The sequence below is a fragment of the Polistes dominula genome, unplaced genomic scaffold (assembly GCF_049000335.1).
Source record: "Polistes dominula isolate Pdom_NZ unplaced genomic scaffold, Pdom_raw_medaka contig_31, whole genome shotgun sequence".
Taxonomy (NCBI): domain Eukaryota; kingdom Metazoa; phylum Arthropoda; class Insecta; order Hymenoptera; family Vespidae; genus Polistes; species Polistes dominula.
Genome location: NW_028300925.1, coordinates 2,987,501 through 3,013,898, shown reverse-complemented (window position 1 = coordinate 3,013,898; position 26,398 = coordinate 2,987,501). Strand labels below are relative to the sequence as shown.

Genomic DNA, 26,398 nt, shown 5'->3' with positions numbered 1-26,398 from the left:
TATATATATATATATATTTATATATATGTGTTAATATTATTTAATTGAAAAATGAAAATTGTCAAAAAGCAACGACGCCATATACGTGAATCTTGAAATAGTAACTACAAGATTATCTCACGAATTTCTCAGGAGACGATGGTGGTGATGGTGGTGAGCACAATGCGCAATTATTGTTGTTGTCGGTTGTTGTTGTTGTTGTTGTTGCTTACCCTAACTCTAAAAAAGGATATCTTTACAACCTCGGAGTAAGACAATAAGTGCAACTTTATGTACAATAGTTCAGCTACAGCCCTTTTCTCGATTCGTTCGGCTATTAACCGCGGCGCTTTACAACAGCTCACCGAAACACGTTTTATCCCCATAAGAAAAAGAAAAAAAAGGGAAAAGTCTTTTTACAACCATAAGTAAGGTCAAAATCGTCCAATGATTTTGATTACTATTATTCTTCTTCTTCTTCTTCTCGTGGAAAATCCTCATTTTATTATTACATTTGTTATCATCTTTGTTTTCTCCTCCTCTCATCGTAGTCGTCGTCGTCGTTGTTGTTGTTCTAAATGGTGTGGCCAATATAATGGTTAACTCATGTTGAATGTTGAGAAAGAGGTTGAAGAGGATTTAGGGCCCAATGTTAACTTCGTTCTTTTTCCATGTAAAAATTCCCGCAAGTGTTGAAAATGGTAATCGAGGAATGATAAAAGAGGTTAAAACACGTTAGTCGTCAGCCATGAAACAACAATCGTTTGTCGTAGTTTAATCGTTCGTCCAATCAAACGTAGTCGCCCCAAATAGTGACGGTCTTCGAACGGTCGACCGATGCTAAGAAAGTTCCATGTGGATGCCATGAGACAGCTGTCACAGTTGCTCTGTATGGTGGTTTGTTTTTGTTTTTCGTACGTTGATCCAAAAATAAAAAAAGAAAATTAAAGAAATCAGATTAATGCACATACAAAAAAGATCCATCGTATTTGTTACTTTGAAATTAACTATTATTATATTATTAATGTGTTTTTTTTGTTTATTTTTTGAAACACGTGGGTATTAGTTGTGAATATAAAAAAAAGAAACACAATTCTTTGATATGAACTACTCGTTGTTTATATTATTAAAAAATGCGTTTATTTGAAGTGAACTAAATCGAAACACGGTTTAAATGAATGAACGATACGACGAAGTATAGTTCAATGGTTACGCTACATCTGACAGAGGATAAAGTGAAAAATTAGATGGGAAACGTGTTTCGACATTGGAGATCAAAGGGTTAACGAAGCACAGTTCCAAACGCGGAACGGAAGCTTCAGCATATCCGGTCGCATATAAAAAGAGAGAGAGAGAGAGAGAGAGAGAGGTTGTTGTACGACGACAAAATGTTGAAGACTAACGGATAAAAGCGTGAGCTAGCTCCTCGACATTTGGTAATAGTTTATAACGTATACCTAGGGATTACTTTCTCGTTATATTCTCGTCATTAAAACAATCAAATTTTATTGTTCTTGTTGTTTTTCTTCCCTCTTGAATTTTTATTATTCGAAAATGTACAAAAAGATAAATAAAACACGTTGTTCTATAACGCGTGTTGTTGTACACGTTGTTTGATGACAAAAAAAAAAAATCGGCTGGAATTTACTTAACAAAAAAAAAAAAAAACCCATAAAAAACGTTTCGTAATATTTTTTGATCGTATTTAATTAAAACGACGACACATACATTAACGCGTTATTATATAATTAAAAAAAAAAAAAAGTGCCAATTATAAAATGAGTTGTAAAGTAATTCACTCGTAAATATATATAAGCTTGTTGTAAGAAGTTCAGTTTAAAGATCGTTGTGTTTAAAGGTAGAAAAGAATGAAAAAAAAAAAAACAAACAAAAAAGAAAAAAAAAACAAGTAAGAGAAATTATGAAACCAATTAAAAGCGTTTTTAGTTTAATAGATTATTATGGAATCGTGGCAGTAGTAGTAGTAGTAGTAGTAGTAGTAGTAGTAGTAGTTCAATAAAGTAAGCTTTCCTTCACCCTTTTCTTTGTTTCCCAGCTTGTTTACCACAAAGAAAGAAAGAGAGAGAGAGAGAGAGAGAGAGAAAGAAAGAGAGAGAGGGAGAGCGAGAATCTTTTGCAGGGAAAAAGGTTTTTCGTACGCTACGACGTGGAAAGTAAATTTGGAACGGAAAGACGACGAAGCGCGGCAATGTTTTAAAGAATAAACTGAAACTCTTGCTCGGCTTATGGTACCGTTAGAAACGTTATTACGTGTGCGAATGGAGCGTAAGGAATTAGCCTACGTGCAACGTCATCCGCCAAGGGTGACATTAACCGATTTCGCCGAGGCGAATGTAATTCGAGGGTAATTATGGACGGAGATTGTGTTTTCAGGCCATAATGGATCGGACGAATTGCTGTGGCACCGACTAACTGTTACAAAAGATGATAGTATTTCTCTTTCTCTCTCTTGTCTGCCTGCCTGCCTGTCTGTCTGTCTGCTGTCTGTCTGTCTGTCTGTCTGTCTGTCTTTTTCTCATTTTCTATCTACATTTTCTCCAATGGACGTTACGAGTTCATTTATTTTCATCTAACGCTATTCAAATAATTATCGATTGATGGAATACCGCATTGCAATCCCCCTCGATAAATTATTTGATTTAATTTTATTCTATATCATCGTTTCACGTCATTCTCTCTTTCTTTCTCTGTGTGTGTGTGTGTGTGTATGTGTGTGTTTTAAACTAGTTCAAAAGATTTAATCTCGACAAGAGGATTATACTAATAGTACGATTCGCATAAATACATTTATTCGACGTGTAAACGCACGCGATGACGACGTACACACGTATGTGACTACTGTTTACTAACGTTCTGATATTTTATAATAAAAAACAATTTCCTCACCCCACCCCACCCCCCGATAAAAATACACTTTCATTCGATTTATGCGTACAACCCTTCCTCCTTCGTTCAGGTAAATAATTTTTTTTTATTTTTCTACGACAATGTTGTCCTACCTTGATATGCTTTATTAAAATACGCCGAGTATATACGCGCATTTTACCAATTATAATTTCAATTCAATTAGGAAGCTCATTTTCATTGTTTTCACATTGCAATGTTGATCGAAACTTTATTAGTTTATAAAAAAAAAAAAAAAAATCATTTCTGCCTTCATATATTTTCAAATAAAACGGTAAACTTATAATTACAAATTACGTGAGAAAATATACAGTTAAAATATAAAAAAAAAAAAAAAAAATTGAAAATAATACAGAATTTTTCGTGGTTTTACATCACTGATAGAATGTAACGAGAGCATAACTTGGAGATGAAACGAGCGGACGATGGAAAATTAAATGCAAATTTGAAACGGTCATTATCGGATGTATTGGTGCTTGCTCGAAAGAGAGAGAGAGAGAGAGAGAGAGAGAGAGAGAGGTGAAACCGTTTCGTCGAAGAATCAACGTTCGATTGGGGGCGGGAGGGAGCGGGAATACAAAAAGAGGAGGAGGAGGAGGAGGAGGAGGAGGAGGAGGAGGAGGAGGAGGAGGAGGAAAAAAAAAGAACAACACATTGCAGTGCAATTTCGGTGCAACCAGCATTGCGCTGTTGCTGGTACGGTGCAAAACGCCTATAAAACGGGAATTCCCGTAGGTGATTTGTAGGACGCACGGAATCGTAAAAGGGTCATGTGGACGGGTATTTGGAAAATTTTCGAAACCACGCCGAGACCGCGAACGGAACAAACGAAAAAAGCGCTTGCGCACTCGCGAGAGAGAGAGAGAGAGAGAGAGAGAGAGGAGATAAACAGAGAGAAAGAAAGGGAAGTAGGGATGGAGGTAGTCCTTTTAACCAGAGTTTTTCGAACGATCAGATGGATGTACAAAAAAGAGAAAAAAAAAAAAAGAAAAAAGGAAAAAATAACTAAGCCTTAAAAATATTTCTCTCGTAAAAAAAGAAAAACCAGGAGGTCCGCTAGAGTCCAAACGAAATTCGGCGTACTCTTGTACTTCGTAGGAAAAACATTGTTTGAGATAAAAATGAGACATACGATTCGAGTGGTCAAACTAAAAGTACACCAACGTATATATATATATATATGTATGTGTTTTGCGAGTACGAATAAATGTATATACGTATGTATGCGTGTACATGTATGTTGGTTAAAGTGAGGGAAAGGAAAGGAAGGTGGGGGAGAAATAACAACCGTGTAAGGTACATGACGAAAAAGAGAAAGAGAAAGAGAGAGAATAAAATACACAAAGAGAGAGAAAGAGAAAGGAGTAGAAGGAAAACCAAAAGAAAAAGCTCTATGAAAGCTCGTCGTTGTCGTCGTCGTCGTCGTTGTCGTCGTCGCGACGAACACCACCCGTCGTGAGTACGGCGACCTCGGTCACCGCCATCCTAGTAGTCGACGATATTTCTCGAAGCGACGGGAGGGTGCTTGTTTCTCTTAGAGAGAAGAAGGGATACCTTTTGCGAGTAGTACCTACCTATGTGATGTATATTGCCAGCGTGATAAAGGAGAACTATCCGTTCTTACCGAAGTAGCGTGGAAATAAGCTTTCCAGAACGACGTTTTCTCTTCTCCTGCCTCCCTCTCTCTCTTTCTCTCTCTCTCTCTCTCTCTCTCTAGTTTTACCATTGGTTTCTTTTTTCTTTTTCATTTCTCTTTATTTTTCTTCTTCTTCTTCTTCTCTTTCTCTACCTCTCTGTCACTCGACTTTTCACGTGGAGGGAATTTTTTTCATTTTTATTTTTTTTTATTTTCTTCTTTTCCACACTCCTTACCAACAGTCACCGTACGAAAAAGTAAAAGAGGATAAGAGTACACCGAGAGAAGCAAAGAGAAGCAACATAGAGTACAAGGGTAAAAACGGGGGTAGAAGGAGGAGGAGAGGGGGAGGAGGAGGGAGGATGGAGAGTACGCGTGCCTTTGAAATGCTCCACGTGAAAGCATTTTCGTCGTCTGTCGTTCTTGCAAATGACGGAGTTAACGGTATAAACGGCAACGCGAACGAGAACGCGAGGGGGTTGAAACCTTGTCAAGCAGGTAGAGACGAGAAAACGGGAAAAACGAGAGAGAGAGAGAGGAAGGGGGGAGGGAAAGGATAGGAAAAAGAACGAACGAAGTATCGTCGTTGTAAAACGAACAAAACAGAACAGAAAAGGTAGATAAAGAGTGAGAAAGAACTACGCGGGATTTTAGATCTTAGCCAGGAGCTATGGATTATGCGAAGCGTGAGTATTGCAAAGAACGAATAAGGGATGATGAGAATAGAAGGGGAGAAGGAGGAGGAGGAGAAGGAAGAAGGATACCAAGAGAGAGAGAGAGAGAAAGAGCTTGTGGATGGACCACTTAAGAGATGGAAAAGATGGGATAAGTACTGTTACGGTTCTCTCTTTCATCGTGAGAAAAATAAGAAGGAGACAGGGGAAAAAAGCAAGTTTCGCGTTTACTTGCCAACCTAGCGAAGATAATTAAAACGATTATTCTTCACGGTTTACCACGGAGTATCCCTTCCCCCCCCCCACCCCCACCCCACCCTCTACCAGGACACGAGCCTTTTAATAATTTCTTTTTTTAAAATACCTAAGAGAAAATACTATCACATTGTCAAATTTGTATATCGTTATTAAGTAGGATAGTAGATGTAGATATTAATAAAATAAATATAAAATGAAATTGAATTTCTAGATTGTTAGATTCCTATTATTATCGTATAGGATGTAAAATAGATTTGAATTGAAATATTTGAAGTATCTCACAGGGAGGAAGGGAGAGGAGGAGCTGGCTCCGGAAAGAACGGAGCTTCACAACGACGACACCTACATTTCCGGTTAATGTATTCTTTATCATGGTTCGTAACATCCTACGCGATATGGCTAGGAGAAATGATGAGTGCCACCTGTTGACACGTTCGACACGGTTGTCGCGTCTCAGCGATAAATCGACGAACTCGAGAAACGAGAAGTAGGAGGAAGAGAAGGAGAAGGAGGAGGAGGAGGCGGAGGAAGAGGTGAAAGAGAAGAAGAAGGTGGAATAATGGGAGGTAAGTCTTAAGGTACATAAGTAATGCGGAACATAATCGGTCCCGATCTACAAGACACACTACTACTATGATGATTTTGTGATAGAAATGAAGCTTTGCCGTTTCACAAGTCAGAAAATAAACTGTCAGTAGATATAGGGTGAACACTCCCGGTCTTTGGCATCGAAACGATCGTTAGTCTTCCTAAAAGTTCGAACGAATGAATTTCTAAATTATCCACCCATCGGTTGGGTATGGTGATTATGTTCGAGGATTTCATAAATCGAAATTGGATCACGAACGTTTAGTTATACTATCTCTCCCACGGCGGAAACCATCGATCATACCTTTGCTAACTACTTTCCGACATTTTCAACCGGAAACCGATTAATCGTTCATATGGCAGAACGAGTAAGTATCCCACCATCACCACCACCACCACCATCATCACCATCACCATCACCTGTCCGTTCAAATTCAAATATTCCCGTGTCCAATCGCGTATGTCTATTCGTCAGCGTCTCTTACCGCAAAGCCTATCGTTCTATTCCCTATCTCAGAAGAAATAGCGAGAGAAAGAGAAAGAGAGAGAGAGAGAGAGAGAGAGAAAGAGGGAAAGATAGATAAGAGAGAAGTAACCGGTCAGCAAGTCGTCGTTTCAACGCGTCCATGGATGTGTCACGGAAACGAGACGTCCAAAGTGATCTTTCTTACGAAAGACGACCACCGATCACGCGAATATCCTCGAATAGCGTTGACAATCGTGGATTTCTGCTTATCGATCTTCACATTTCTCTTCCTATTCATCTCTCTTTCTATCTTACCATTGCACGTAGCCGCGAGCGAAATGCATTCGAAATGCCATGCATGTTCTGTACGACGAATAGTGGCGCCTAATGGGCCGCTCATTGACGTATATCGTGTCGTTTCTATAACGCGACAGAAGGACGTGAATACACTGGAGAAAGATAAAGCTGCCTTTTCGCGAACCACGTTGTTGTTGCATTGACAGACAGAGAGAGAAAGAGAAAGGGAGAGAGAGAGAGAGAGAGAGAAAGAGAAAGATGAAACGACAATACGAACGATGATGATTAGATCGACGTCATTCTCACGGCAAATGATGCGAAACGTCGTGGTCTGCCCTGCAGAGGAGAGAAATTGACTCAAACAACAATCTTGGATGTACAAAATGTTTCAATTTAACTATATCTAGAAAAGAAAAATATAAATAACGTGAATTTTTTATCTTTTTACGATCAGATATTTTTTTTTCTTATTACTTATACGAAAAAAAAAAAAAGCAAATTATTGTCGATCACGAAATCATCATTGAATATTACAATTTAAAAATAACTTAGAACAAAAAATCATGGTAATAGCAAAGAAGAAGAAGATAAAGAAAAAGAAGAAGAAGAAGAAATATTCGTTAAAGTAAGAATAAGAAGTTAGAAATCGCGAGGTTGCGTGGCACGAATGATCGCGAAAACGTGCCGGTTGACTATCGAAAAACTTTTTCCACAGAGATAATGGCTTTAAGCGTGGAAGAAGAAGAAGAAGAGTTAACATAGTATACAATTTTTTCTATGGTAAGATGATATCGCTTAAGCTGTATGGGCAAAGATCATTGTTTGCGTTATTTCATACGATATTACTGCGAAAAAAAAAACAAAAAAAATTATTATACTACTTTTGATCTGCACGATCGAACACGATTGATTTTTAATGGTGGTAGTAAACGTAAGTTGTATCAAGGGTGGTAATTCCTTCCTTCCCTCCCTTTTTTTTCTTCTTCTATCTCTGTACAAGTATTTCCGTCGAGATACGCCTTGTATATTCGGCAAAAAAATTAATAAAAAAAAGAAACGTTTACATGGAATCATCGTACAAGTTCCAACACGTGATACGCGCGTAATCCTCTCTCTCTCTCTCTCTCTCTTTCTCTCTCTTTCTCTTTCACTTGAACTCTCGCTTTTACTTTGCTACCACCAAGCTAGGCTATCTCCTGTTCGTGCCACGTCGAAAGTTGGTGATTCCACTGACGCGTCGAGTTATTCTACCCATCTTCCCAACCAACTACTTCACTTTCACTATTTCAAACGAAGTTCCCTTTTGACCGACAGACAGTTCGCGAGATATCGTTCTAGAAACGTCGACCTGTCGAATTCCTCCTTGATCTCTTATCTCACGTCGATGCATTGAACCCTTCGAGGGCCACTTCTTCGGAATCACTCCATATATAGATGCACCTCGTATACATATATATATATATTATTTATTTACGAGATCGATGGAAAACGATGCGACGTCTATTCTCGACTTTTATCGTAATAAATCATCAAACTCGTATGCACTGCAGGCTAATCCAATTCGCCGCGAATAGAAACGCGAACGAAATAGCAAAAGGAGAATCAGGAGGAGGAGGAGGAGGAGGGGGAAATCGATGGGTCGTTCGTCTTTATCATTTTCCCATTAGGAGTAGAGGATTTACAAAACTGGATGGGATAACTATACTGTCGAGTTCGTGGCACGTACTGCGTGGCACGCTACGTTTGTTTTTTATCTTGTAAAAAATGTAAAGATTTTACCGATCATCGACGGGGGTGTATGTCCACGTATTGAAAAATTTATTTTCTATCTGAAATATGTAAGTCGCCATGACGACGACGACGAAGAAGAAGAATCGATCGGGTTTATCGTCGGTAGGAGAGGGTTAAAGTGATTCTTTTTCCCCTTATTCTGACGTTTTCCTTCAGTCGAAAGTTTTCCAGCGTTGAAAGCGTTGTGTCATTTTAATGGCGTCCGTATTCTTCAAAAGGAAGCGTGTTCGCTTCAAAGAGAAGTGTTCGCTCGTGTGGACACAACGATCTTCTCGTAGCAAGCAACGGACACGTCGTCGTCAGGGTGGACACGTTGATACTATTAAGGATTAATGTAAGTAAATTTCCTGGAAGATAGGAGAAACGTTGTCGGCAATCTTCGAGAAGGAGGAGGAGGAGGAGGAGGAGCTCGTTGATTGTATAATAGTCGGACGTAGACGATGACACATGTCTGTCTTTTTTTCTATCCTAACGTGTCCCGTTTTATTAGAATTTTCTTCTATGTCAAAGCTCATATCTATACTTTGACCGGATGTAATCCGTTTTGCAATTATGTTGTAGTATTAACGAAAGCGGTGACAAGAAATGAATTAATGAAGACTTGGACTCGATATGAAACGAGTCCTGATGTCTTTTTAATCTTATCAGGTAATTCTTATTCACGCGATCTATCTTCGATCTAGTAATTATATTAGATTTTTTTTTCACAATTATCTACAAAGTTGAAATCTTGTCTTAACTTGTCTCATACATTTGACGAGAGGTTTCAAGAGTAACTTTGAAAGTGACAACCAATGGAATACTTGAGATTGAATAAACGACTATCATTTCTCTTGTGTAAACGAATATCAAGTTTATATAAATTCATAAAGATTGAATATAGATATATATATTTTATATATAGTATAGTATATATATCTTCGGTTTGATTGAAATATCGTTGATAGAATCGTTTCGATTATACCACATAACACACACAGCTTCTGTGAAAATTATTACTTTCGAATAAAAGGAAACAGGAGTAGGAGTAGGAGTAGGAGTAGGTGGATGGAAAATGAGGAAAAAGATCGAACGAGGAGAAAGAGGAACGAACGAAAAATCCATACGTCAGATTTGATCGAAAGCTTTTATCAGGGAGTGCCCATTGGTTGTGAAATGCAACGGAGAAGAGAGACAACGGATGGGAGGGGGGTTAGGGATAAATGGGGGAAGGTGATTGGGTGGGTGGATGGTGGCGGTGGTGGTACGGATCGAGGACAACGAAGTAGTCAACGGTTATATATCCGTACCAAGCCGTGACTCCTGGCACGAGGAACCTATGGCAAGCAAGCAAGCAAGCAAGCAAGCAAGCTAGCTAGCTAGCTAAAGTTGGGCTCAAACGGAAGGGAGAATGGGAAAAACAGATAAAGAGCTCGGCACGGTGCGACCCTTCGAAGACACGACGAAGATAAATGACATAATATCGTGCAGGACCAGCCGATCATTGTCCTGGAACGAAATCGAGTTAAGTTGGAGCAGTGTCACCAGGCAATTGATCTCCTTTTCACCTTGTCTACTTTCTTTTCTATCTCTCTCATGCTCTTTCTCTCTCTCTCTCTCTCTCTCATTTCAGTCCTAGTCTACTTTTCTCTTTGGACGCTTCGTTAAGCGTGGAGCGACAATGAAATCGGCTAGATCCTCATCGCAAAGCCGAACAAGAGAAAGAGAGGAAGGGGATGCTAAGGAGATTGCTTTCCTGTGTCTTGAGTAGGCTCATACTTATCCTTATACAGGTTGCTACAAGAACTAGAAGCTTCTTCTAGGAAAGATGGACGAAGTCTACTTTAGTATGGAGCTCTGATTATAACCCATCTTTCGATCGTTGCTCCAGTTAACTCTTGACGGAAAGAGAAAGAGAGAGAGAGAAAGAGAGAGAGAGAGGGAGAGAGAGTGAGAGAGAGGAAGATAGGAAATTTCTTTGCTTCTTGGGAGGCGACTTTAAGCATCAACGGACTCGCAAGAAACATAAAATAAATTAGAATCCATCTTGAACGTCTACTAATTTCTTCGTAATTAGTTCGACGGTTGGATCGAGATAACCGTTCGAGATAGGCGTTCGTCGTAAAAGTTAGCTTCGGTCTTGAGCGGCGGTTACGTAAAAGCTTGGAAAGCTTCATCGAAGCTTCTTCCTGAAAGATCCTGTATAGACTAAGAAAGGAAGAGGAATAATCTAATTCCTTTTGCTCGACGGTGTTTACTTCCGTCTCCGGTGCCACTTGTTTTCCTCTTGGGACGACGACGACGACTACGACGACGAAGACGAGGATGAGGACGAGGACGACGTTGAATTTTCATTACTGCACGAGAGCAGAAGGTGAGTTACATTTAAATGTCGAACCTCCGTGAGAAAAAGAAAGAGATGGAAAACGAATGCTTTTAAATGGAAGGAGAGAAAGAGAGGGAAAGGATGAGAGCTTTCCCAAGGATGCGATATACGTGAAAACAAACTAGAGTGTGTCGATTCTACCAAGAACACGATCTGTTAGTATCGCTTTGGGACAATAACGAAAATCGTTTAGAATAGTTGCGTCGATGAGCTTTGAAATATCTTTCCACGTTTCTTCTACGATTCGTTGCTTCATGTTAATATCATTGCACGCAAAGTTTAACATGAAGAAAGATGTAAGAAAGAAGTCACGAAGCAAGAAAAGGAGTAAACGTGAAATATATTAATTGAATTAAGTTCTAAGAATTGGCGGCATTAAAAATGAGAGAAAATAAGCCATTCGACTCGTAAAATAGTTTGAAAAAATCGTAAATGCGTGAGCGACTGAAATATGGCATAGTAATCTTTATAGCTGTTATACTTGTCCGTTAGCAACGATAGATGCACGAAGGTGCAATTCGCGTCTGTCCAACGCGACTAAATTGCGTTTTATTTATTTATTGCATCAGTGAAGAAATCAAATTGTCTAGCCACGCCTTAGGGGGGAAAAAAAGCTGATAGTATTTTCTGTATTCATTTCAAACCTACGTACGATTTGTCTTATTTCGAATTGGTTTTATCAATTAATCGAATACGACTAATTAAACCTTTTGAAATACGAGATAATTGCCGTATAATAGAATAAAAGGACATATCTCTAGACTTAGTCCGTCCGGTAGGGGAAGGGGGGGGGAACGATGACCACCACCATCTCACCTTTCAGTTCAAACTAATTACGCATAGAAGCTTTAATCGTATACCACTCGTTGCTATTTATTCGAGGCGTCCTGATCTTTGTCAGGATCGTGCAGTAAATTCCGCGCCTTCCGACTTGCGTACCTACCCGCTAGCTGTTGCCCGGATACTGCCGCTTGATTGCAAATTAGAGCGCAAACGTTCGCGCTAGCTTATCGACCAATACAATTGCGGATTTCGGAGTTCAAGTAAGGTCAGAGATGGGGAAATCGTGCCAAAATACCGTAGCGATTCATTAAAACGAATATCGCGAGAATACATGGTGTGTACGTACGTACGTAACACTACTACAACGATTGTTGCGACGTTTGAAATTCTCTAACAACGAGAATACCTTTAAATCCGATACAAATCCATTTTGTTTTACCGGCCGCGTAAAATCGTTAAACATTTTCAACGTAGCAAGGGGGCGAGGGAAGGGGAGGGGAGAGAGGAGGTGGAGGGGGGACGAGCATACGATGTTATTTTATTAAATACCGAATCGTTCGAAACACGCGTGGTGTTTTGTACGCATGCTTGCGGAACAAACGAACGAACGAACGAATGAACGTATGAACGAACGAACGAACGAACGAACGACTTTTGATCGACGTAAAATCGATTTTAATTTCTTCCCTCGATAGGGTAGAGAGAGGAAGGATATTGAACGTTCGCTTTGGCGCGATATTTATTATTTTTTTATTTCTCTTTTTTTTTTACTTTCTTTAACTTTTAAGCTCGCTTCAAACGATATTCTCTCATAAACATGAAAAAAAGAAAGAAAGTAGAAAAGAAAAAAGACTATAGACGAAGTACCGAGAAATTGTCGGTGGTATGTACGATAAAATTTTGAAAAAGATCGGAAGTCATAGAGAAACGTTTCTCTCTCCCTATGTGTCGTACGTACATCGTAAGCCACTTTGGTAGTGCTATAATAAAAGCCGAAGCAAATCACTTAATGATACTATTTACATTTAACGTGCGCGTGCTCCGTAATTCCAGGGATTATTCATCGAATGGTATCGAACTACGATCGCGTATCTACGATCTGCTTGGCAAGCTCTACACGACCGGTTTTCTAAGATTTTTCTCAGGTTACTACGACCGATGTCGATGAGTTAATTCCGTTAAGTCGATTGACCGCTTAATGCGATTTAAATCCGCGATCTAAAAGCATATATAAACTTATATTTCAAGGAAGCCTAGGTGAGCCCTGCTAGGCATCTAGCAAATCCTATGGAGAATGGGAAGAGAAGGGAAGGGGAGGATGGGGGAGAATTTTAGCCCCGCGAGCCACGGGAAATCGGAAGGCGTTATTTCCGCAATAATTTCCGCGGGAGGTAATCGCTCAAAGCACGATGTGCACGGAGTTAGACGAAAGACCGCGTATGGACGCCAGTTCGATAAATTTATCGAGAAAGAGGAGTTGTAGAAGGGGGTGGTGGTATGTTGGTACTGGTACTGGTACTGGGTACTGCTTCGTTGGTCCGACTGCAAAATTCAAATGGAACGTCTGGAATTCGCATTTTAAACCGCGACAGATATCGCGTAGGCAAAGGGAGATGGAGAATGGGTGGATGGTGGGGGGTTAGAAAATAACAGTGTCACAACTCAAAATGAATTATAGAACGGTGCGAAATGCGTTTGCTATAAATAAAAAAAATTATAAAATAAAATAAAATAAAAAAAATATAACAGAAAAAAAGAATCGTCGGTTGTGAGGTATCGGTAAAAAGAGATCGATGTGATGGCTGGTGATGGAGGTGTTGGTGATGGCTATTCGGTCAGGGTGATTTTAATGGTTCGACGAGAAAAAAAAGATCGAAATAGTTTCATATTCTAATTGAACAATAAGTTGAACAAAGGGTTGATCATCATAATCCTCGTCGTCGTCATCTTCGTTGTACTATACTCGTGAGTTACAGAAAACGAAATTGAAAGAGAAAGTAAATAGTATCGTTGAAAGGGAAACGAAATTCTTTGGTAGTATCATTTCTATCTAATAAAGATTAATTTCCGTCACGTTGTAGAAGTAACGCTTGATACGATGATCACGTATTAACCGAAGCTTTCGTTTCGTTCGCTGTGTTGGAAACAGAACTGTGAGCGCGTGAGATCTAATGTTAAGGTTAAGACAAGGAAGAAAAAAAAATAAGGGAAAGAGAGAGAGAGAGAGAGAGAGAGGGAGGAAGGGAGAGAAAAATAAGGAAAATAAGGCAAAAGGGTGGGGAGGAGGAGGAGAATAAGGCGAGGCGCTTATTAAGTTAGTCGCGAGGATTCCTGAACGCGCGTTCCTCGTACGCGGTGCGATCTCAACATGCGAATTATACGATCCACATCGCGCGAAAGATACAACCAGAGGACGACCTGGACTTACTCTCTCACTCTCATCTCGTTCTCTCTCTCTCTCTCTCTCTTCTATGGTAGAAGATCTCTAACCGAGCGGGGTGAAAGTAATAACAGTGAAACGCGCTCGCGCGGACAACGACGACGAGAACGCGTATACGTGACTAGTACTTAAGCCATTTTTCGATACGACCGGTACTTAGCCGCACGCCGGCCTCTAGCTTTCTTTCTATCTATCTATCTTTCTCTATCCATGATGTGTTTCTTCTTCGTCCTTGGGAAAACTCGAGGAGGTCGATGACGAAGAACGTACGACTCTTCTTCTTCTTCTTCTTCTTCTTCTCATTCTCATCCTTCTCATCCTTCTCATCCTTCTACTACTTCTCTGGCTCGCTAAGAGATCGACGAGTGAGAGAAGCACGAAACTGAAATAGAACGTTTCAACCAAACATAGGAGCACCAATCGTCAAACCAATCTTTTTCTATCTATCTCCTATTTTTTTCTTCCATTTTTTATATTTTTTTTATTAGAGAAGCGACTACTTTACGATAAGAAACCTCTGAAATTTATGATAGCGAGGAGCATCGTTAGACACAAAAATTTTTCTCTTCGTAAAACTTTCTTAAGTTAAAGATATCAATTTTGAAAAGATTAGCAATTGAATTTTTTCTAGATTGGAATAAAATTTCTTTCTTTTCACATACACACTCAAATACGCGTATGTTATCAAAATGCAACGTGTTCAAAACGGACAGTAATCGTTCATACAGAATGACATTTTCAATAACGATGGAACAGACTTTATTTCAATGGTACGTACGATGGAGTTTTTGGATATCTCGAATAATGCATAAATTTGTGATAAAGCGAAGATCATTTCAGGATATAGAGAAACAGACGTATTCTCGAGAATATGCATTCGATGTATGTACGTAGTATGAAAAGGATGATACACGTTGTGCAAAAGTTGAGTGTAAAACGCACGACGACGTCGAAATATTTTCTTAACCGATGCCCGTCCCGCGTACTGTTTCTCCTCCTTAACTTATATATGTGTGTTTTATGCGTATGTATATATATATGTGGGGGTATGTGTACCTAGTACGTGTAACGAAACGACGAAGCCTCGAAGTACTTCGAAACTTTTCGTGTCAGGTGGGTATGCACAGCACTCGAAGGTGCCTGCTAGAATTACGAGCGTTTTAGTCCGTTCGCGTAAGGGTAACCAACGTTGAATTCGCATCGGGTTAGATGATCAAAGCCCTTTGTAGGAGAATGAGGAAGCAAAAGGAAGAAGGAATGAGAGAGATAGAGATAGATAGATAGATAGAGAGAGGGAGAGAGAGAGAGAGAGATTATGGATGCAAAAGAAAAAGAAGAAGAAGAAGATGACAGAAACGTTTGCATCGAGAGGAAATGTTAATGTAGATGTAAGGTCATATTATGTCATTAATCGAATATTTTCGAAAGAAATGCGAACGTGTGCAATATTTTCTGTCGTATCAACACTCAAAGGAAGAAAATTACGATATTTTCTTCGTGTACTCGAATTTTCTAAAAGATAAATCTTAATTTTTCATAAATTATTATTGACTTAAGGAAAACGAGGTCGCGTGTATTTTCTGAAAATTCACGTCGAAGCGGAACATCCAAGTATTTTGGTGATGCTTCAAAGCATACCTATACATAGCAATGTATGCGAGATTTCTAGGTGCATACATACATATATATACGTGTACGTCGTCTTTCCTTGCGAGAAATGTCCCTGACAGATGGTCCACGTTCTAAGAAACGTCCGATCTATCTTCTACCCGATGTAACGTGCGGCAGTGATTCATGCGATTCGTCTTTCGTCGGAATATTATTTTCCTCGGTTTTATGTACTTTTTACTTGAGTCATAAATCAGTACGGAGTTATTAGAATCGCGATCTCCCATTTCCGATTTGGCTTTCAACGAATTTCCGAGATTTGCCGCGTTACGATTTGTCACTTACTGGAAAATATCACGAAACAACAAGGATTGATTTTTCATTTGGTTTTATTTGTGATTTTTCGATGAATTTGACATAATCCATGGGTATACGTAATACGTTGGTATATGATTCGCGATAATAAAAAAAAATAATAATGGATAATTTGATGGTTTTTCGAAAAATCTTAATCGTAAAATGACTGTGCAAGTAACCATTTCCAATAATCCATATTATAGAGTCGTATAACATTGGTTTGGCACAATGTCGTAACCGAAATTCTAGATTTTAATAAGCCTTACCATTACCACTGCCGAAATAGGCCGTAAAATAGCGTATAAACTTTAACAATCTCTTTCATACGTGAGTTTTATAACGGTAGGGAGCTTAATATCGCAAACGCATGTTCAGATCGATACTAAAAAGAGCTCAACACTTTTATCCGTTCCGTGGTTATTCGTGGTTGGGACGTGAAATCGATAATCCATGGGGGACTCGATAAAAAAAGTCATACTTACGCGTGATTTTTTAGCACATTTTCAACCATATGCGTTGCTACAGACCAAACAAAAACGGATCCGTCGGAAGAACCAGCAGCAATGTATTGACCATCGTGACTGAAAGCTGCCCGTGTCCAATCGAAACCAACTTTGAAGCCGTCAGCGCTATTATAATAAATACAATCAAAGGTATTTATTAATTATTATCTTTAAAATGTGAATTATTTGGAACGGTTAATTGGTCGGATCATTTAATAGCGTACTCGATTGGACTCACCTAAACGATCCAATAATTTTCTTCATTCGTAAATCTATGAGCTTTACGGTGTCATCTCGTACACAGCTAAGAAGATAATTCGTATCTGAAAAAAAAGCAACAACAAAAAAACAAAAAGGAGAAGTAAGTATACGTTTAATTTAATTTTTGTATTTATTTATGAAACGTATAATCGAATCTACGTGAAGTCACGATTTATTAATTATAAATTCCAAGTCAAGGATGCTAGTTCAAATATATATATATATAACCGACATAAGACTGAAGAGAAGACTCCTTAGGCGAGTCGAAAGGGACATTCCGTGTAATCTCATTTTACGACGTATAAATCTGCGGCAGTTGCGTTTGGAAACGTTTCGTCGAGTGTATTCCCTCTATACGAAGTGGAATATTGTACTTTAATGGGAGTATACATAATGTATTACGACGAATGATAAAGGAAAAGCATTAGAGCGATACGATGTAATCGAGCAGAATTTTAGAGTCGTTGCAATACCAGTTTCCATTCGGTTTCTATCCTCGTATTACTGAGATTAATGAAATGCGGGAGGACAATATATGTCTCTCGAAAGAGCTCTTCAATCAACGCAGTGAATTCGCAGTTAAAATCGGTGCTTTGGGATACCGTCGAAAAGCGAGGTGATATTTCTGTGTGTTCGTCCAGTGTTATAACGCCGTTTTACACACTGCCGAAAAATCTGATCCTTCGCGAAATACCATTTTGTTTCGACGTAATATTGATTGTCATTGAATATCGCGCTACACTTTTTTAAATCCTCTCGCGAATAGCACGGGGGTCATTTGAAAATGCAATTTCGTATTTCGAAAAAAGAGAAAATCAATTTTGTTACCAGCGTGTAAATTATTCTACTTACCACGAGATAAATCCAACGACGTAACCTTTCCTTCGAGAATAATGTCGTTTGATGATGATTCCGCTCTGGTGTCCCAAAATCTTATCCTTTGATCAAAATGACCGCTTATTATCGTTGACCCGGCACCATCCGACGTGACAAGATCGTTGCAACTCGAGCCAGTAAATTTTGTTTCCGTACCTTTAACAAAAAAAAATGATAATATTTCATTACGATATAAACTTTTAAGTAATATAATAATACAGTTTATTGGATCGTCATTTAATTATTAAAATGTAATATAAATTTGATAGTACACAACATGAATATCATTTGATATTCGTACGCGTTTTATGAATCTCTTTCGGTTTAGTCGTTTTTATCGATCCCTATGGTGAAATAAGCAAGATTTCAAACTTAATTTACTTTGGGAAATGACATTCGCGTCGCCTCGTTTCCGTAAAACTCTTGGAAATCGCGAATGGTGCACGGAAACGACCAACATCAAGACTGCAAACCGGATAAATTATGGCTTTTCCGCTTACAAGGGACCTTCTTGCGAGACGCCTCCGTCGTTTTCTCATGGCATCTACTTACTTCGGCACACAGGGCTTTCACGATTGCAATTGTCGTATACACACAAACATTTCGATTTTTATAGATATTACCTATTTACCCTACTACCTATACGTAACGTAAACGTATACAAACTAAATAAAATGTAATCTCACGTTTTTACGTTCGTTCGTTCGTTCTTACGTTCGATCGATCGTCCCGTCTAATTTATTTTTACGACGTGACATCATAGATTTTTACGAGGAAAAATTAGATATTGTAAAGAAGAGAAAAAGAAAAAAGAAAAAAAAAAAAGAAGAAAATTCTAAGCAAAGTAATATCGTTTGTAATGGTGTGCGTTATAGTGTTTATTAATGATCGAGCTAGTCTAGCGCCACGCAAAGAAATATTTACATAAATTCTGTCACGCGAGAGGTGAGATGCGTGAAATTCAAAAAAATTAAATATCCCGAGGTTTATATCCGCGTTATGGGCGCGTGCGCGTATACAAGAAATAAAGAAATAAAATGAAAAATAAAGAGAAAACAAGAGAAAAGGTGAAAAAGAAAGAAAGAGAGAGAGAGAGAGAGAAAGCGTTGGGAGTAATTTGCTTAAGTAAAAGCAAGCTCAAAGAGAGAAAGAAAGAGAAAGAAAGAGAAAGAAAGAGAAAGAAAGAGAGAGAGAGAGAGAGAGAGAGAGAGAGGAGCTTCCTTCGTGTTCGCGTGTTTCACGCTCGATTCTCGACTAAAAGGGAAAAGAATCAAAGGCTCTTTTTACTCTCGTCGTAACGAGTCTCTTTTCGATTAGTACAGTTTTTCAATGCACCCTTTTCTCAACTAGTTTTCTTCGAGTCAAATAAATATACGCTAATTCGAATTTCGAGGATAACAACATGTGTCTATGAAGAAGAACATTCGAAAGAATGGTGGTGGTATTTCGTGTTTCGAGTTTTAAGTTTAAAATACGTTAAAACGTTGAAACAAATACTGGAACGAGGTAATAGACGTAGGTTTTCTCTACCCAGTAATAACATTTCTTTCCAAGTGTCCAGTAACGTACAACCGAATGGCCATAGTTACGTTTGCTATGTTCACCCTGATGCTATTTCTTCTTTTTTTCTTTTTTTTTTTTTACAAGTAAAAGTAAAAGTTTAACCATTGAGAGAGAGAGAGAGAGAGTTAACGACATCAAAGGAATTATCGATAAAATAGGATAAAGAGATAAATGTTAAAACGATGTTAGATAAGCGTCGATAATGGAACGTTAAAGATTAATGTAGGACAAAACGAATAAGATTACAAAACTAAATGAATTTCTATTTAATTCTGGCTCATCTTGAGATATCATCCTTGAGACGTAGTAAACTAAACGTATAAGAAACGTCTCCCCCGGTATTTTCAGAAGAAGATAGAGACAACGATATAGACCACAAGGTAGGGAAGAAAGTCGTAGCTTTAAATGTAACACCTGTCGGATTTGCTGTGGTAAGGAAGGCAAACTTTTTCTTAAATGTTATCTCTCGTCAGTTTTCCGTAGGTAATCTATTAAAGTTTCAAAGAGAGAGAGAGAGAGAGAGTGAGACAAAAAAAAGAACAACACACACACCTCTTTGACAAAACCAGCGTATTGTCGCCGTAGTTTCGAAGGGACAACAACAACAAGAAAAAATATTCGATTATTCTTTTAGAAAAGAATTGAATTAAAAATGAAGGTATATCGATAGGAAAATGGGCTAAACAACGTAGGCTGAGAATTTCATACTGGATGTGTTAACACACACACAAACACACATATACAGAGTAAAGAGGCACGCGTAAATCTACGTCGTGTATTTTGTGGTCGATGGAACAGACTTCCCGACGTACGTGGCGTCGGTAATTAATCGAACTTCTCGTTTCCCTTCGTTCTGTGGCACGGTTCCGTCCGGGAAGGCGTGCCAGGCCGTTCTCCAAATTACACAGGACAGGTCGAAGGCTTGAAAATAGACCGAGTTAGAAAAGACCCGATCCGCTTTAAGCTTCCTTTTTGTCTTAAAGCTCGCAAGCTAAACAATAATTCACGCTTAAACGCCCTTTCAACGGGCGCACTCCCATTGTCCGTTCCTTGCGTTCGGAGATTTATTTCAACGAAACTTTTGTACTTCTGTCTCTTTCTCTTCCCCTTACCACACCGCCACTACCACTACCACTACCACCACCACCACCACCCATCTATTTCGCCTTCTCGCACGTTCATTTTCTTTCTCTTTCTCTCTCTCTCTCTCTCTAACTGTCCCTTTTTTTATTCCTTCTTTTCTTTCTACCCTCTTCGATAGTGCTACGTTCACTGTTTTTCTCAACGGTATCCGTGAATTTTTCTAGTGAAACTTCTTTTGGGAGGTTACGGAAAATATTTCCAAACGACACTGTAAATGTGAAAGATTTTCAAAGGGGAATCGTATTATTTGAATGGCCAATGAGAGAAAAATTGGATAGTAATATCGATCGACTTGCAATGATGTTATTGATACGAATTATTGAAAAGATATTTTATTATGTAAAATTAAATTAGTGTTGCGCAATTTGTTTTCTCATTCAATCGAATTCCATTGAAATACTGCAAAAATTCGACTATCTCGATATACGTATTTATTTAAAATTATATTCATTGAAATTTAATACGCAAACTAATTACATGCAATAAACCCGTTACGATTCCTATGAATAATCGAGAATAGCTTGAGAAGTTTTCGTATCAATCGTAACTCTTTGACATCTATTGTATTTCTCAACGATTTGTTTATGCTACGAACCGTTCTGGTGACTGGTGCTTTAACTTCTGAATGTTTCCCAAATTCCTGCCGATGTTTCTCATTGCCCACCATCACGACTGCTGCTGCTACTACTACTACTACTACTACTACTACTACACAATAACTAACAACAAAATATCGTGTTTGCAATTTGCATCCTAGGGTGGTATTGTCAATCGAATGAAAAATTATAATCATATAGCGTAACAAAGAGGTAAAAATTAATGACAATATACGAGAAATGTTTGAAACAAGTTTTAATGACGTTCGATTTCAGTTCGAAATTATTCCAATTCGTTCGTAACAATGCAACATTTAGCATTAATTAATCATGGCAGGATATTCTTCTCTGACGTAAACAATTCTCTTTTTTTCATACACCCACCACCTCTTTCTCTCTCTCTCTCTCTCTCTCTCTCTCTTCCCTTCCCTTTCAATCATTTATTTGATCATACTTTAATATGTCATTTTTAATAATCCCTTTATCGTCAAAATCAACGTGTCATTTATAAAATGTACAATATCGTCGAAAAGTCTAATCGATTCGACGCATAATCGATCATTCGAGATAGCTCGGCTAACAGAATTAATTTCTAGCGATGTGTGCAACTTTGACGGTGCGAACGTGGCAGTCGAGTCAGATGTAATTTGGAATCAGGACCCGGAGGCTATCCTTCTGAAGCGTAGTTTTGCTGGTCGTCGTCGTCGTCGTCGTCGTCGTCCGTTGATGCTGCTGCTGTTGCTGCTATCGTCCTTCACCAGTTACCAATCCTTTGTCAATAAAATCTTCGACGCGACTGATCGAAGTTTCAGCAGTAACGTGTTTACCTTCGCTTAAATCGATATCTTCAAACGTATTCTTCGAAAGATAGATGATATCCATTTAACGAGATTAGTATATGAATCTTCTCCAACCCTACCTCCTTCTACTTTGTCAATTCAACAAATCTCTTCAATTGCGTTAGTTTTACCGATTTTATTTATATTACGTGTTCTTTTTGGATTTTTTTTTTATCTTAATTAATATATAAATTACGTGTCACGTTGTTTGTCCGCAATGGACTTCTAAACTACTGAACCGATTTTAATCAAATTTTACACACTGTGTGCAGTTTCATCCAACTTGAAACATAGGATAGTTTATATCTCAATTTATAATCGCAATATTATTTTATTGCGTGTACTTATTTAAGACGTGTGTATCGGACTGATTGTGAACCACAGCAACGCGTTGCGGGGCACCCCTAGTTTATTATAGAAAACAATGACTATCGTCTAAGAAAATACAAATAGTATAATTCATTTTCTTTTTCTTTTTGCTATCAACACTTGTGTGTGTATGTGTGTTTTTTTTTCTCCCATCCTTAATGTCTATTTCCTTCTTCGAGATAAAATCTACTCTCTCAGTATGCCTCTCGCATCCGAAAGAAAAATATAAGTTCTTATACATATATAAATATATATATATATATACATATATAGGGAATAGTATTCTTTTTCCTGTAATTCGTTATCGCGAAACCACTTGTTGAAAAGAATAATTTCTGCGAGAAAGAGATCGTGCCAACTCCGTTCCTCTTCATTTTCATTACGTACTGTGTTTGTCAGAGAAGAAAAGATAAGTCTACTATACTTTCGGTCTACATTTTGGAATATTATCCGGCGAGAATCTTAAGCCTTGACTTTATTAATCATCGTTAAATTTCTATCCATAAGATAGATTTGATATTTAAACGATCCAATAAAACGAACGTGAGAACAAATCTCCCGTGAGAAAGAAGAAAACTAACGAAGTTAGAATAATTTACACGTGGTATTATAAACATATCTTAAAATATAATAATAATAGATAACGTGAATATATTTCAAATATCGCGTTTTAATTGGAAAATTGTGTGTGTGTTTTTTTTTTTTTTAAATATATTCACCCACCTATCATCAAACTTATTTACATACAGTGAAAAAAAATTAATAAGAAAATAGAATTAGAATTAGAAGCATCTGTGAATTGATTTTCAATTTGGTATGGAATAAACCATTGTATTTTTTTTTTCTATTTTTTTATTTTGTGAAGAATGAGGAAACATCAAGAAAGACATTGCTTTTAAATAACACCGTGAGAAATTGTCAATTCATTTTTTTATCTCAATGGCATGGGATTCTTATCGTGATGGGGATACACACACCCGTTAAAAAAGGGTCGACGAATAAAAAAGATTCACCTTTGAGATGCGAACGAAAACCGGTAAGATGTTAATATTAAGTAAAGGAAGAAGTAAAATAAAAATAAAAACGTGAAGTAAGATATGAAGTTTGACGGTTCAAAAAAAAAATAAAAATAAAAAATTCGTAATTTGAACGAACGTAATTTGAATCTTATCGAGTTAATTAACATACGAGGTCAAATAAAATGAAAAAAAGAAATATTACATAAATATATAATAAAAATCAAATAATAATTAAATATTAATAAAAGGTGAAATGATTTTTTTTTTTTATTCGATCTACGTCATTATGATGTCCACGTTTGTAAATGACATATATATATATATATATATATATATATATATATATGCATATCATATGTGCATATACTCGATACACTTATACTCGTTATATTTTACATTTTAATTAATATTCCTTTACTAGTTTGTTTGTAATTTTTTTCTTTTTTATGCACTTTTATACGAACATTTGAACGTGAAAATATTTTACCGAACGAAAAGATTAAAAAAAAAAAATAAAATAAAAGCAAAATTTTTTCATTTCTATCTATGCCAATAATATACGCTAGTAGAAACAATTTTACGTACAAGATATCAATCGAAATTCCCGATGAATTCTTTTTTTCTATATGGTAAATAATAATAATAATAATAATAATAATATTTTTTTTTTCATATCTTTATTCGAGAAAGTGAAATTTTATCGATAGAAAAATAGAAATATCTAAAACGGATTATTAATAACTATTTGTATCGTATCGAACCATCTAACTAAAATCGGATTACTTGTTTGAAAATCGATGGAATTTAGTAGTTGAAATTATGCTTGTTAAATTTGTGTTCATCGTTTATAGATAGTAAATAGATTAATTATTATAAAATAATATAATAATAGATAAATAAAAGAAATTATTCAAACTTACACGCCTTGTTACGTAAATCCCAGATTTTGAGAGTGCGATCGTGACTGCCTGAAACTACTTTTGAGGGTTCGCCAAGAAACTTAGCCGCCATCACCTTACCGCAATGGCCCGTAAGCGTGTGCTGAAACAGAAATGATAAAAGTCTCATTTTTATTTTTTTTTTTATTTTATATCAAACGAAACACACACAACTACGATATTAACGCGAAATAATATCGAAAAGAAAAAAAAAGTTATCCTAGGTTAAGTACTCTCAGATCAAAGAATCATTTTTGTATTTGTCCCATGAGTTCGATTATTTCAACTAGCAAAGAGTAAACTTCTTTTTATCGTTTTGAAACAATTTGGAAAGAAAGGTGTGTGCCATTTGAGAGTATGGTGAGGTTGGTAGGGGGAGGGGGAGGAGGAGGGGGGGGGTGGTAGCATCGATGACCGACCAAACGAAGAAACAGAAAGAGACCGATTATACGGTCGATATGAAGTAGCCGTTCTGAAAAAGAGAACTCTGCTCTAGCCGACGCTTTGTATTTGAAGTCTTTCTTTAAACTTTTGAAAGCGACTCGTTAGTTCGTGCACGGTCTTTCATAAGTTGGTTTTCCCCCGTTTCTACATCACCCCCCCCCGGCCCCCACCTTCACCCTGAGTTCGACTTCAACTCGGTTGCAAGTATCGACGTGTTTGAAATGGGAAATGAACGTGGACCGTGCGACTCGCAAGCAGACGACCAGCTTTTATAAAAGAAACGTTAGAACGTTATTCTTCTTGCGCCGCGGCAAACGAGAGAGAATGAGAGAGAGAGAGAGAGAGAGAGAAAGAGAGAAAACCTTCTTTTACAGAACTTTCTTTCGTTATTTCCTTCAGTGTGAATTCAATGACCCCCGATATCGGAAGATTTTATCATTTATAAAGGAAACATTGAATTTATTTCATTCTTTTATCAATCTAATTAATTATTTAGTTCATTTTACGATTATATATATATATATATATATGTATATATATATATGTCTATTTTATTTTTTTATTAACCCCTTAAGCAGCAGCACGCTCGAGTTAACTCGAGCGGGCTACTAAATCGGCCGATTTCCGTGCGCTCGAGTTAACTCGAGGGGAATATTATTTTATATTTCTATGACTTTTTTTTTTGTACACTCAAATATAATAGAAAATTGAAAATAAGAATGTAAAAGCAAAGAAAAAGAATCGTTTTTTTTTTTTTATTCCGAAATGGTATAATTCGAAAAGAAAGATTAAAAAGTCGACGTACGTGTCACATTGCAATATTTGGCACTTATCTGCAATGTGGAACAAAATTCAAAATTAACATAAAAATATTGATTATTTTCGTATTTTTTTTTTCATTTTTTTTTGGTCAAAACAATGTTCTAAACTATGCTTTTATGTAAACAAACAAAAAATCATTTTTTTAGCCGTTTTTTTTTCAAAATCATTGTTGATTAAGAGGTTAATCTAATCTTAGATTATGAGTCGAATTGGTGACCATGATGGATGAACACTAGCAATCAAATATTGTAAACTTCAGTTTTTTAAATGGTTGCAGTAAAAACAGAAGAGTAATACATAAAACAGATGATAGTAATAAAAGTTCTTTAACCCTTTCGTTACGGGCGTATTTTCCGCAATGCTACTTCTACTGTACGTGCTGTTAATAAGTGCAGCATCGAAATTGCACTTTATTTTTAAGTAATATTGTTATTGATATTAACGATTTAAAACACTAAAATTACATGTCCAGTGTGTGTGGGATATTTGACTTAGTGCTATAACTGCATATGTTCGTCGTATGTAAAATACACGGTATTTTATGGAGGGCCACTATAGTAGTCCGTAGTAGCGAAAGGGTTAAATTAAAAATTTAAAAAACATGATTTTCTCATAAGGGAATAAAATCCTTCCCCCCCACCCCCAAAAAAAAACAACAAAAAAAATATAAAAATATTTCATTACATTTTTGAACGTATTTTTAAAAACGTATTAGAATCACTGCCCATCAGATTGTTCTGATAAACCCTGTATATGTATAAGTTTAAATGCATGGAACATACTAGGTGCATGTGCGTGTATATACGTTTTGTTTGTTTTATGTCTTTATGCAAGAGTGTTTTTGTAAATATGTATGCA

The 26,398-nt window shown here is 37.3% G+C and overlaps 1 protein-coding gene across 1 annotated transcript; it reads right to left on the bottom strand.

Moving 5' to 3' along the window:
- Window positions 1–24,377, bottom strand: LOC149032952 (autophagy-related protein 16-1-like). The gene is made up of 5 exons (XM_089171101.1): window positions 24,257–24,377; window positions 17,784–17,963; window positions 16,909–16,993; window positions 16,650–16,796; window positions 1–866 (listed from the first exon to the last, which is right to left on the bottom strand). Exons 1-5 carry the CDS (start codon window positions 24,345–24,347, stop codon window positions 770–772), a joined length of 600 nt encoding a protein of 199 aa, XP_089027227.1. The 5' UTR covers window positions 24,348–24,377; the 3' UTR covers window positions 1–769.
- Between the last annotated feature and the right edge of the window lie 2,021 nt (window positions 24,378–26,398).